The 14820-nt window shown below is 41.4% G+C and overlaps 1 protein-coding gene across 3 annotated transcripts in view; it reads left to right on the top strand.

The window, feature by feature from the left end:
• LOC111981604 (protein Aster-B) overlaps window positions 1-14820 on the top strand; it is a 103594-nt gene that overhangs the window by 67198 nt on the left and 21576 nt on the right. For 2 of the 3 annotated variants that reach the window (XM_070449300.1, XM_024012968.2), the window contains one exon: window positions 9881-9901. In XM_070449300.1, coding sequence (XP_070305401.1) covers window positions 9881-9901 — 21 coding nt within the window. Of the gene's footprint in view, window positions 1-1796; window positions 1818-5518; window positions 5564-7196; window positions 7221-9880; window positions 9902-14820 lie in introns of all 3 variants that reach the window. The other variant, XM_070449299.1, reaches the window with a different exon arrangement.

Below are 14820 nucleotides of genomic sequence, written 5' to 3'. Positions count from 1 at the left end.
AGGTCCATCTGTAAAAAATGTTTCTCTGCCATTCGGTAGTGGATTTTGAAAACATGCATCTTTGTCAAGTACTCAAGTAGAGTACATTCAGAGAGTATTACAGCCTTATTCTAAAATGGATTAAATAAAACATTTTCCTCATCAATCTACACACAATACCCCATAATGACAAAGTGAAAACAGATTTTGACAGAAATACCTTTGCATAAGTATTCAGACCCTTTGTTATGAGACTCAAAATTGAGCTCAGGTGCATCCTGTTTCCATTGATCATCCTTGAGATGTTTCTACATCTTGATTGGAGTCCACCTGTGGTAATTCAATTGATTGGACATGATTTTGAAAGGCACACACCTGTCTATATAAGGTCCCACAGTTGACAGTGCATGTCAGAGCAAAAACCAAGCCATGAGGTCAAAGGAATTGTTCGTAGAGCTCGGAGACAGGATTCTGTCGAGGAACAGATCTGGGGAAGGGTACCAAAAAATGTCTGCAGCATTGAGAGGTCCCCAAGAACACAGTGGCCTCCATCATTCTTAAATGGAAGAAGTTTGGAACCACCAACACTCCTCCTAGAGCTGGCCACCCGCCCAAACTGAGCAATCGGGGGATAAGAGCCTTGGTATGGGAGGTGACCAAGAATCTGATGGTCACTCTGACAGAGCTCCAGAGTTCCTCTGTGGAGATGGGAGAACCTTCCAGAAGGACAACAATCTCTGCAGCACTCCACCAATCAGGCCTTTATGGTAGAGTGGCCAGACGGAAGCCACTCCTCAGTAAAAGGCACGACAGCCCGCTTGGAGTTTGCCAAAAAGCGTGTCACGTCTGGAGGAAACCTGGGACCATCCCTACATTGAAGCATTGTGATGGCAGCATCATGCTGTAGGGATGTTTTTCAGCGGCAGGGACTGGGAAACTAGTCAGGATCGAGGGAAAGATGAACGGAGCAAAGTACAGAGAGATCCTTGATGAAAACCTTCTCCAGAGCGCTCAGCACCTCAGCATGGGGCGGAGGTTCACCTTCCAACAGGAAAACGACACTAAGCACACAACCAAGACAACGCGGGAGTGGCTTCGGGACAAGTCTCTGAATGTCCTTGAGGGGCCCTGCCAGAGCCCGGACTTCAACCCAATCGAACATCTCTGGGGAGACCTGAAATTAGCTGTGCAGCAATGCTCCTCATCCAACCTGAAAGAGCTTGAGAGGATCTGCAGAGAAGAATGGGAGAAACTCCCCAAATACAGGTGTGCCAAGCTTGTAGCGTCATACCCAAGAATACTCGAGGCTGTAATTGCTTCCAAATGTGCGTCAACAAAGTACTGAGTAAAGGGTCTGAATAGTTTTGTAAATGTGATACGTTTTTTATTTTTAATACATTTGCAAAAATGTCTAAACTTGTTTTTGCTCTGTTATTATGGAGTATTGTGTGTAGATTGAGGGGGGAAACTATTTAAATCACTGTAACGTAACAATGTGGGAAAAGTGAAGTGGTCTGAATACTTTCCGAATGCACTGTATATCATAGTAAGGTTCTTCTCAACCGTTTTCATATCTCATTTCATGCTGATGTTGCCTCACTTCCACTCTCAGGAGTTGACTTGTCCGTCACTTGTCATGCTTTCGTTTGCCATGTTTACTTTTGAGACATGGTTGTTACATTTCTTCACCACCTGAACAATCATAAAACCCCCCACAAGCCAAGTCTGTAACTTGAAACGTTTTTGTTCCTTATATATATTTGCTCTTTTTGTTCTAGTTTTCTGATTTTCTTTGTTCTTCTTCTCATGCATGCTAGTCTCACAAGCGACTTTCCAAAGTAAGCATCACTCTTTTTCTGGTTTTTCTCCTCCCTCCTTCTAGCTTGTACTCATGCCTCGTGACTTGCCCAATATCCCTGCGATAGGCTAATTGTTTTTCCTTTATGCCACCCTACATTATGCTAAGCTAACGTGCGCCTCTATCCTGTCTTTACCTATCCTACCCTATGCAATCCCGCCCTACTCTACCTGATGAGACTACCCAACACTCTCAATGCTAAGCTATGTTAGCCTTACCTAGCTTACCCCTTGCTAACCAACTATATTAGCCTACCCTTGCACTGACCTGATCTCATCTCCCTCATGCCATGCTAGCTACAGCGTTAACTCATAATGTACTTTTTATGCTGCTAGAGCAGATGTTAAAATGGTTAATCATGGTAACCGGAAACCCTCAGACTATTCAACATTACCCTAAATTACTGTTGCTCATCTTTCCACGCCTCGATCACACTGCATTATCCCATCCTACCTTAAAGGTACACTCATCAATATGATGTCATCATACAGCGCTGGGGGCCACTTCCTGTTTACAGACCGAATTCAAATCTGCCAAGACTGACACTATTGGCTCTTTTCAATTTATGAACTCCCTTGAGACATGTCCATCATACAAAGCAGGGTCACTTCCTGCTTACAGACATAAAAAACAACTGTACTCTAGTGGTCTTTAAGCAGGAAGTGACCCTGCTTTGTATGACGTCAAATTGCAGTGTACCTTTCATCCACCCATCTCTACATTTTAACTGCATACATAAGACTGAAGTTCGCTACCTTATTACTGCAGGTTACCGCTGGATTTCATAACACACTACTAAACGGGAGATTACACGGAACGCCAAGCTAAAATAACTCTGCTTGCAACTAATAAACAGTGTGATGAAACTAGCAGACCAGCTGATCTGACACTGTTACGGTGTCAAGCCAGCTTGATACTGGACAGTGGAAATGGCGTGGGAAATGGTCATTGTCTGCATTTACTACTCCCGCCCCAATGAAACATACTATCAGGAACAGCGAAATCGAAAAAGATACATGGAAGAATATGACATATTACAACTGAAAAAACACGTTTATTTCCAGACAAGTCGCCTACTTAGCCAAATTATGCCTACAGCGAGGCTACTCTTCTGCAAAAATAAAGTTATTGAAGACAATTTTAATGAATTACCACATTGTAAAGGAAAGTGATACGTAATGCAACATGTGTGATAGACAATTTAGATATCATTATAAAACAAAGCACTCTGCAGCTGATTCTTTGGTGAAGATAACGACATCCAAATAATAAGAGGTTACTCTCCCTACCATATTTCCGTCAAATTCAGGCATTGTTTCTTCAATAAAGTACAATATGCCACTGTAGACATACTGGCCTGGGAGAAAATATAAAGGTTCACTATTGAGTGTTAGCACGTTGTTCTAAAAATAAAGAAATGTCCGCTATTCACAGCATAGGAAATGTTACTCTTCACTCCCAGCCTACCCGCAAACAATATTTAATAAAAACAATATAATTTGTGTAACTTTAAATAACTACTAGAATACAATATCAATTTACAGTGGATTCGGAAAGTATTCAGACTCCTTCTCCACATTTTGTTACGTTACAGCGGTATTATAAAATAGATTCTATAGTTTTTTCCCCCTCATCAATCTACAAACAATACCCCATAATGACGAAGCAAAAACAGTTTGAGAGATTTTTTAAAATGTATTTAAAATAACAGAAATACCTTATTTACAAAAGTATACCCAGTCTGAGGTACTAAGCGCTCTGGAGCAGGTTGTCATTTCTCTGTACTTTGCTCCGTTTATCTTTCCCTCGATCCGGACTAGTCTCCCAGTACCTGCCACTGAAAAACATCACCACAGCATGATGCTGCCACCACCGTGCTTCACCGTAGGAATGGTATTGGCCAGGTCTGAGAGTACATTAGGTTTCCTCCAGACGTGACGCTTGACATTCAGGCCAAAGAAGTCAATATTGGTTTCATCAGACCAGAGAATCTTGTTTCTCATGGTCTGAGAGTACATTAGGTGCCTTTTGGCAAACTCCAAGCAGGCTGTCGTGCCTTTTACTGAGGAGTGGCTTCCGTCAGCCACTCTACCATAAAGTTCTGATTGGTGGAGTGCTGCAGAGATGGTTGTCCTTCTGGATGGTTCTCCCATCTCCACAGAGGAACTAGATCCCTACAGGGTGACCATTGGATTCTTGGTCACCTCCCTGACCAAGGCCCTTATCCCCCGATTGCTCAGTTTGGCCGGGCGGCCAGCTCTAGGAAGAGTGTTGGTAGTTCCAAACTTCTTCCATTTAAGAATGATGGAGGCCACTGTGTTCTTGGGGACCTCTCAATGCTGCAGAAATGTTTTGGTACCCTTCCCCAGATCTGTGCCTCGACACAATCCTGTCTCGGCGCTCGACGGACAATTCCTTCGACCTCATGGCTTGGTTTTTGCTCTGACATGCACTGTCATCTTTAACCTATGTAAATAAGGTATTTCTGTTTTTATATTTAATACATTTGCAAAAATGTCTAAAAATCTGTTTTCGCTTTGTCATTGTGGGGTATTGTGTGTAGATTGATGAGGGGAAGAATACTGGATACTTTCCAGATGCACAGTAGTTTCAAGTGTCTAATGTGTAGCCAACCGTTCAGGACTATTTCCTTTCCCCCTCTTGATAAGAAATGTTTTATTAGGACAAGTAAAATCATTAATGGATTAAATAAATTGCAAAAAATGTATCCTGCACCATGATTTCTTCCGTTCATATAATGTTTGGGTTGGTTCGTTGCCATAATAGATTTTCCGTGGTGAACGAGGAAATGAAATACATTATTTCAGTTGTTTGGAATGATTGTCGAAGAGATTAATCGCCCCCCTTTCGTCTGCTTAAATAGCCAGATTGAAATGTTCCAATGATAATACCCACCAGAAAACAAAATCGTCTTGATAAATGTTAGTTGCAATCAATCAGGACTAGAACATAACCCCGACATCTGCGATATGGAGCGGTAAACCAGTGGTGGATGATGGTTGCAATTGAGATCAGCTCTGCGGGTGATTTTAGAGCGTATTGATGGTATAACGAGAGATCAGCTGGTGATAACCTAGTGGCCATCAGTGGTTGCAATTGGCTCAAGGAGTTTACTAAGAGTCTATACTAAGAGTTGGCTATACTAAGAGTATACTAACGTATACTTTGTTGTGACCATACGGTCTTTGTTATCTTAACCTTCTTTCACTTCTCTTGACCTTGCCTAACCCCTTCTCAAGGTTGTGTTCATTAGGGCACGCAACATAACATGTTTTAAAACGTTTTGCAACAAAAATGAATGGTTCTTATTGAACAATGCCAGATAGTTCCTGCCGTTCTCAGTGGGCTCTCTTCTGTTTTGTGCCTAATGAACATGACCTAGCCTTCCTACCCTACTCTAACACTCTTTCCTGACGACATCATGATCCCCTATGTGGCCCTCTGTGTGAAATGTTCTGTGTTACAGGTACTGAAATTGCCCCTAGATGCTGATCTTGGGTCAGTTTTTTATTTTCCCCAATAATGGTTAAGGTTGGGGGAAGCTGATCCTAGATCTGTACCCAGGGGAAACTTCACCTCAGAGCTACTGTTCATACTGTTTCTTTACTTTGATGGAGTACCACGCTGTATGAGTGAAGTCTGTTCTGTGGTGTTTTGTAGCATTGCTGTGGTACCAGGACAGACCCCGAGCATGAGTATTTGAAGGCATGTACGCACACACACATACACACAGATGCACACGCACACTACTTCGCCTCCCACCAACCACCGCAAGCTAGCTTGTAATACTTTCTGAACAAGCTAACATATGGAAGGGGAAAAGTTTAAATATATATTTTTTGGGGTGTTTTGACACTTTATTCAGACAGTGAGAAAATGATGTGGGGAGACCGGAAAGTGGGAGAAATAGTGTAAGAGTGGACGCGGGGATTGGACCGTGGTCTCCAGTGGGGAGTTGTACATGTGACATGTGGAGTGGAAAAGTAATAGACATTCACCGTTGGTCACTATCCTCTTAGTTGGAGGAGCACACACTCACCACACACTCATATATTCAGCCTCTCCAGCCTCTGAGTTAGAACACAAGGTACATAATCGACAGCCTCAAACGGCTTGACTCCCTTTTGGAACACCATAACAGCTAACGACAAACCATCCACATTCCAACTCTGTCATTCCTTCCAGTGTATGTCATACTGTATGTAATATGCAGTGCCTTCAGAAAGTTTTCACACCTCTTTCACGTTTTCTACATTTTGTTGTGTTACAGCCTGAATTTTAAATGAGATTTTGTGTCACTGATCTACACACAATACCCCATAATGTCAAAGTGGAATTGTTTTTACACATTTTTACAATTGAGTCAATAAGTATTCAACCCTTTTGTTATGGCAAGCCTAAATAAGTTCTAGAGTAAATATTTGCTTAACAAGTCAAATAAGTTCCATGTCAAATAGTAAGGTTTAATATGATTTTTAATGACTACCCCATCTCTGTACCCTTCAGTCAAACAGTGAATTTCAAGCACCGATCCAACCACAAAGACGATGGAGGTTTTCCAATGCCTCACAAAGAAGGGCACCTATTGGTAGATGGGTAAAAAAACATTGAATATCCCTTTGAGCATGGTGAAGTTATGAATTACTCTTTGGATGGTGTATCAATACACCCAGTTATTACAAAGATACAGGCGTTATTCCTAACTGAGTTGCTGGAGAGGCAAGAAACCGCTCTGAAATTTCACAATGAGGCCAATGGTGATTTTAAAACAGTTGTAGATTTTATTGGCTGTGATAGAAGAAAACTAAAGATGGATCAGCAACATTGTAGTTACTCCACAATACTAAACTAAATGACAGAATGAAAAGAAGGAAACACGTACAGAATACAAAATATTCCAAAAGATGCATCATGTTATGCGTATGCTTGTCATCGACAAGGACTAGTTTTTTAGGATAAAAATAAACGGATCAGAGCTAAGCACAGGAAATATAATAATGGGCAAATATTGTACAATCCAGGTGTGAAAAGCTCTTAGAGACTTACCCAGAAAGACTCACAGCTGTAATCGCTGCCAAAGGTGATTCGACAAATTTATTTATTCAGGGGGTTGAATAATTATCTAATCAAGATAAATTAATTTTTTATTTTCAATTAATTCAACAAAATAAAAAATAAAAAATTCTTCCACTTTGACATTAGAGAGTATTTTGTCTAGATCATTGACAAAAAATGGTAATTACTTTCCGAAGGCACTGCATGTCTGTATGTGTCATCTTAACTCTCTCATCTCTCATTTGCATGACCGCTTTTGTCTGTGTGTTTATTTTCTTTCCAGTATGACAGACTAAAACTGATTAAAGTAAGCGCGCATCTTTTCTTTAACCCTCCATAGACCTCTTAAACCTCCATAGCCCTCTTAAACTTGACCCCTGCTTGTGACGATATTTCACCTCACCGCCTAGCTCAACCTACTTATCCTTGGTTCAGTGTGCTCCAAACGTGAATCTCCTAGCGGGTGTAACTGGTTACAATGACGTCGTGGTTAGGTTGCGTACTCGTTGTTGGACATCCACTCCCTTTTTATATTTTTTCTTTATTGGAGAGGTATTGAGCAAAATGAGATGTAGGCAGAAACAGAATTGAAAGTTGCAGGGCAGGTTTTACAACCCATGACCAGACAGGCAATAGGTCATCTGGTGTCAGCAGCACTACCACTGGACCAGACCCCAGAACATTTTAGTCGTTCTTGACCTCATCATGGTTGTAACAGAGACCAGCTGGTTGTCGTCTGGTTATAGGATGTTTTCTCAACTACAAAACAAGTTAACAACCAGAAAAATCATCAAAAGGATGTTGAAGTTCGGTTGTTTTATGTGTAATACGGATGATTCATTTGTAACAGAATATTTTTTACACACTTGAAGGCAGCTCGTTGTAAGCTGCTATCATAAGAGGCCTTCATACATACAGTTGAAGTTGGAAGTTTACACACACCTTAGCCAAATACATTTAAACTCAGTTTTCACAATTCCTGACATTTAATCCTAGTAAAAATGCCCCGTCTTAGGTCAGTTAGGATCACCACTTTATTTTAAGAATGTGAAATGTCAGAATAATAGTAGAGAGAATTATTTATTTCAGCTTTTATTTATTTCATCACATTCCCAGTGGGTCAGAAGTTTACATACTAATTGAGTGTATTTGGTAGCATTGACTTTAAATTGTTTAACTTGGGTCAAATGTTTCAGGTAGCCTTCCACAAGCTTCCCACAATAACTTGGGTGAATTTTGGCCCATTCCTCCTGACAGAGCTGGTGTAACTGAGTCAGGTTTGTAGGCCTCCTTGCTCGCACACGCTTTTTCAGTTCTGGCCACAAATTTTCTATGGGATTGAGGTCAGGGCTTTGTGATGGCTACTCCAATACCTTGACTTTGTTGTCCTTGTTTGCCTTGTCCTTGTTTGCCACAACTTTGGAAGTATGCTTGGGGTCATTGTCCATTTGGAAGACCCATTTGCAACCAAGCTTTAACTTCCTGACTGATGTCTTGAGATGTTGCTTCAATATATCCACATATTTTTCCTACCTCAAGTTGCCATCTATTTTGTGAACTGCACCAGTCCCTCCTGCAGCAAAGCACCCCCACAACATGATGCTGCCACCCCCATGCTTCACGGTTGGGATGGTGTTTTTCGACTTGCAAGCCTCCCCCTTTTTCCTCCAAACATAACGATGGCCATTATGGCCAAACAGTTCTATTTTTGTTTCATCAGACCAGAGGACATTTCTCCAAAAAGTACGACATTTGTCCCCTTGTGCAGTTGCAAACCTTAGTCTGGCATTTATGACGGTTTTGGAGCAGTGGCTTCTTCCTTATTGAGCAGACTTTCAGGTTTTGTCGATATTGGACTCGTTTTACTGTGGATATAGATACTTTTGTACCTGTTTCCCCCTGCATCTTCACAAGGTCCATTGCTGTTGTTCTGCGATTGATTTGCTCTTTTCACACCAAAGTACGTTCCACTCTAGGAGACAGAACGTGTCTCCTTCCTGAGCGGTATGATGGCTGCGTGGTCACATGGTGTTTATACTTGCGTACTATTGTTTGTACAGATGAACGTGGTACCTTCAGGCCTTTGGAAATTGCTCCCAAGGATGAACCAGACTTGTGGAGGTCTACAATTTTTTTTCTGAGGTCTTGGCTGATTTCTTTTGATTTTCCCGTGATGTCAAGCAAAGAGGCACTGAGTTTGAAGGTATGCCTTGAAATACATCCCCATGTACAACTCCAATTGACTCAAATTATGTCAATTAGCCTATCAGAAGCTTCTAAAGCCATGACATCCTTTTCTGGAATTTTCCAAGCTGTTTAAAGGCACAGTCAACTTAGTGTATGTAAACTTCTGACCCACTGGAATTGTGATACAGTGAATTATAAGTGAAATAATCTGTCTGTTAACAATTGTTGGAAAAATTGCTTGTGTAATGCACAAAGTTGATGTTCTTACTGACTTGCCAAAACTATAGTTTGTTAACAAGAAATTTGTGGAGTGGTTGAAAAACGAGTTTTAATGACTCCAACCTAAGTGTATGTAAACTTCTGACTTCAACTGTATCTAGAATGCTCTATATTCCCTACATAGTGCACTGCTTTTGAGTAGAACCCTATGGACCCTGGTAAAAAGTAGTGCACTATAGGGAATATGGTGCCATTTAGGATGCACACCTAGTCTTAAAGTCTACTACAATATCATATATGGACAAGATCTCTTCCTATCAATAATTGAACTTTTGAATGTCATCATTACCCCCCAGTTATTAATATGCAGCCCATTGCTGCTCTCTTGTGGTGTATATGAGTATTGACTTTTATATTTACTTCTTACATACTTTTCTAAGGTTTTGTTAGCAGTGTGACAGACTGTATAAGTTGTGAAAGCTCTTTTGTGTGTGCACTAACCCATGTCTCGTGTTTCTTATCTTTTTTTTGTCTCCTTCACCTTGATGTTTGTAACCACAGAAAAGCCAGAGCTGGTACAACGTAAGTCCCTACCTCTTCTCCTACCTCTTCTGGATGAGCTGTTTTGTTACTGTGTGTGAAATGTTGCATGTTTCGTTGGCACAGTGGGTTGGAGCAAGGCGCTTGCATTTGTGAGTTTGATTCCCACATGGTGTGTGTGTGTGTGTGTGAAGTTGCTCGGGATACAAGCATTTGTTAAAATTACCATTATGACCATATATACAGTATTTCAAAGTGATATGGGTAAGACAGGTCTTCATGTTGTCTGACCGTGTTGTACTTTGTCAGTTTATTGATGGCTGATTGTTGGGTATCATGCTATACCTCTTCGAATCTTTCTTCGAATGCTGCTATTGGCTGAGCATGAGAACAGTAATCATTTTTAACAAAGGATGAAAGAGTTTGAATTCTGTTGACTTGCAACCCAACAACACCCAAAACCAACATGAAGGGAAAGGTGTGACACATTTTCCCATTTTTAACACATATTTCTGAGGCAGGCAATCTCATGTTGAATGATTTGATGTGAATGAATGATGTGCTGCATGGACACCTCACCTAGGCTACTTTGCTTCTTCTCCATATATCATTTTAAAATAGAAGTCACGGGGAAACCAATAGCGAGAACAGTTGCTCTGCAGATTTGAAAAGACCTGCCTTTGAAGTACTACAAATTATCTATCAGCACGTACCTGGTAATGATGACATTCATTATTCATATGAAATTATGAATTCACTTTTAATCCCAACAAATAAATGAAAATCAAGGCTCATTTAAATGCCATTAAAGTAAACATGAACATTTCCTCAATTTGCGATTCACCTGGTGAATAGGGAACACACATTTAACAATGGAGTTGCCTCGTGGTATATTTTTCCCATGGGAAATGGAGAGAGATTGGAGACAAATGACATTCAGTATGAGACGACGTTGTTCTGTCATGTTTTCTGTGTGTGTATGTATGTGTTTGCATGCTTCTATGTCTGTGTATATGTGTGTGTGTGTGTGTGTGTGTGTGCTGAATACGTTTGTGTATGCATCTGACTGCAACCATGGCCTGTGTGCCCTTGGACTGCAGATAAGCAGTGAAGCTGACAAAAGGTCCATTGTGAAGCGATCAGTCGATCGCCCCACCACCCTGTGATGAATCAAGCTGACTTTTGTTCTGTGTATCAGGATTGTGTCCCAAATGACACCCTATTCCCTACACAGTGCAATACTTTTGACCAGTGTCCCTTGTCCCCTGGTCAAAAGTAGTGCACTATAGGGAATGGGGTGCAATTTGGGACGCCATCACTGAATGAGCCTGATCAATGCAGATCCAACCCCATGACTAGCATTACCAGCCTCAGTCATTCCCACGCCTGCCTTTTTCTGTTTTTAGTTACCAAGTCTGCAGTATATTATATGAACATTACTGTGTATTTGAATTTTCATGTACTGTATTGGCTTTGCTGACGACCAGGATTTGTCCAATAACAAATGCTTGTTTCTGTTGTCCGTTGCATTACAGTGTGCCGGATTTAGTTAATGGTGGTGAATATGTAGTGTGATGCACTTCCTGTTTCTGAATATCAACAGGAAGTGTGAATTAGGGAGATGTGAATTAGGGACACTGTTTTTTCAGTGTCAGAGGAGAGTTGAGTTGTTAGTCCATTGAACAAACATGGTAGCCTACATCTGTACCTTACATTTCGTGCTGTCTGTCACCTTTGGGCCTTTGGTGGTGTAGTAAGACTGGGTTTGCACTCCAGCAATGTTCTCCTCAGCAAAACATCACTGACGCTTGAGTAAAGTTACACATTCTGTCATACACCGAAATCTCAGTGCAAGGCCCTTCATGTGGTGTGCAGTAAAGTCACAAAGCAGAATTTTGCTAAGCCTCTTTGGAGTGTGCTTATAGTGAGTGTAGAGTGTTACTCCAACCTAACTGGACTCCAGTGATTTACGGCGGCATGACTTGCATCCAGGTCAGTGTGTCCAGGTCATGCCTGATTGGATATAGATGAGGTGTGTCTGAACCTAACGGTCTGTAGTGGTTGTAAAACAAACCGATTCTTTGGCCATAAACCACAGTATGACTGAGCAGCTGAGAAGCCATTTTAGGTATTGTTATTTGTTTATTTACTAGGATCCCCATTAGCTGTTCCAGAAGCAATGTCCCTGGGTCCAAAACGTCTTGTATTTACTGTTTACAGTCTGTGTGGTTCAATTTCAAGTTTTAATAGTGGTATGTACGGGATACACGTGGTATACACCGTCAACGGAATATTTACTTGCAGGCTCCTTGACAATACAAAAACAATAATACAATCTAAGAATATGAACTTAAGTAAATGGCTCAGTAGAATAGAATAAACATTTTATCATAAGTATAATACAGGAAGGCACAACATTATAGGCGGCATTATGAGGATAGGCTACATTATGAGGATAGGCTACATTATGAGGATAGGATACATTATGTGGATAGCCTACATTACGTGGATAGGATACATTATGAGGATAGGATACATTATGTGGATAGCCTACATTATGAGGATAAGCTACATTATGAGGATAGGATATATTATGAGGATAGGATACATTATGAGGATAGGATACATTATGAGGATTGGCTACATTAAATCAAATCAAATGAAATCACATTTTATTGGTCACATACACATGGTTAGCAGATGTTAATGTGAGTGTAGCGAAATGCTTGTGCTTCTAGTTCCGACAGTGCAGTAATATCTAACAAGTACTCTAACAATTCTCCAACTACTACCTAATACACACAAATATAAAGGGGTGAATATGTACATATAAATATATGGATGAGCGATGGCCGAGCGGCATAGGCAAGGTGCAATAGATGGTATAAAATACAGTATATACATATGATATGAGTAATGTAAGCTTTGTAAACATTATTAATGTGGCATTATTTAAAGTGACATTGTTTGAAGTGACTAGTGATCCATTTATTAAAGTGGCCAGTTATTGGGTCTCAATGTAGGCAGCAGCCTCTCTGAGTTAGTGATTGCTGTTTAGCAGTCTGATGGCCATGAGATAGAAGCTGTTTTTCAGTCTCTGGGTCCCAGCTTTGATGTACCTGTACTGACCTTGCCTTCTGGATGGTAGCGGGGTGAACAGACAGTGGCTCGGGTGGTTGTTGACCTTGATGATCTTTTTGGTCTTCCTGTGACATTGGGTGCTGTAGGTTTAATGGAGGGCAGGTAGTTTGCCCCCGGTGGCGTGTTGTGCAGACCGCACCACCCTCTGGAGAGCCTTGCGGTTGAGGGTGGTGCAGTTGCCATACCAGGTTGTGATACAGCCCGACAAGATGCTCTCGATTGTGCATCTGTAAACGTTTGTCAGGGTTTTAGGTGACAGGCTACATTTCTTCAGCCTCCTGAGGTTGAAGAGGCGCTGTTGCGCCTTCTTCACCACACTGTCTGTGTGGGTGGACCATTTCAGTTTGTCTGGGATGTGTACGCTGAGGAGAATAGGCTACACGAGGATAGGCTACATTATGAGGATAGGCTACATTATGAGGATAGCCTACATTATGAGGATAGGATACATTATGAGGATCGGATACATTATGACCACGAGATCTAAGAAACACAGACCTCTCCACACAGCCAGAGAAATGAACAGAAAAAGAAACTGTAAAGGGAAAAGGGGATGAAGTTAGAACTGCGCAGTTTCACTGCATGATAGCCCAACCGACAGCACCTCTTCCCCATCAGGAGGCTGAAAAGATTTGGCATGGGCCCTCAGATCCTCAAAAAGTTCTACAGCTGCACAATTGAGGGCATCTTGACGGGTTGCATCACCGCTTGGTAAGGAAACTGCAAGGCACCCGACCGCAAGGCGCTACAGAGGGTGGTAAGTACGGCCCAGTGCATCACTGGGGGCGAGCTCCCTGCCATCCAGGACCTTTATACCAGGCGGTGTCAGAGACTCCAGCCAGCCAAGCCATAGACTGTTCTCTATGCAAGCGTTTACCAGTGCACCAAGTCTGGAACCGAAAGGACAATTAACAGCTTCTACCCCCAAGCCATAAGACTGCTAAACAAATCTGCTAAATAGCTAATCAAATGGTTACCTGGACTACCTGCATTGACCCTTTTTTGTACTAACAACTTGCACTGACTCTATGCACACAACACTGGACTATACCCACACACTCACACATACTTACTGACACCCCATCACACACACGCATACACACACTATGCATACGCCCACACACACATAACACGCGCACACATGCATACTGAAGCCACACACACACACACACACACACACACACACACTTTCATATTCACCACATACGATGCTGCTACTATCTATTATCTATCCTATTGCCTAGTCTATCCTATTGCCTAGTCACTTTACACCTACCTATATTTATTCTAAACAAAAATATAAACGCAACATGTAAAGTGTTGTAAAAACCTTGCTGTGTGTCTCTCCGACATTTGTAACATTGTTTCAGTGTTCAGATTCCATCTCCAGCTGTCCCATAGTAATGAATGACAGCATTTCTCAGCCAGTCGAAATCATGAATCAGCTGGCATAATATTTATGGATATATACAAAGAAATGTAAAATGAAGAAAGGTAAAACGAAATGAAGTGCAGCTAGTTTGATGTCTTTCCAGCTTCAGATTGAAGTAACTGTGTTAGCTGTGTTGGCTAGCTCCTCTGAACAACAGTGTCCTAATGAGAGAGCACATTTTCTATGCCAGGCAAAATCGTGCCTCATTAGCTCATTGTTATGGATGTATCCAAATAAATGTCACTAGAAAACAGCTTAAACAAGTGCAAATGCAGCTACTGTTGTTATTCTGGCTGCACTGTTTGATGTGACTGTAAATTAGCTATAGTTGGCTAGCTAGCAAGCAAGGGATAAGAATGTTGCCAGCCAATATGGCAATGGAACATTT

This window comes from Salvelinus sp. IW2-2015, linkage group LG20 (assembly GCF_002910315.2).
Source record: "Salvelinus sp. IW2-2015 linkage group LG20, ASM291031v2, whole genome shotgun sequence".
NCBI classification, from domain to species: domain Eukaryota; kingdom Metazoa; phylum Chordata; class Actinopteri; order Salmoniformes; family Salmonidae; genus Salvelinus; species Salvelinus sp. IW2-2015.
Note: the sequence above shows the minus strand (reverse complement) of the source record. Positions and strands in the feature narration are given on the sequence as shown.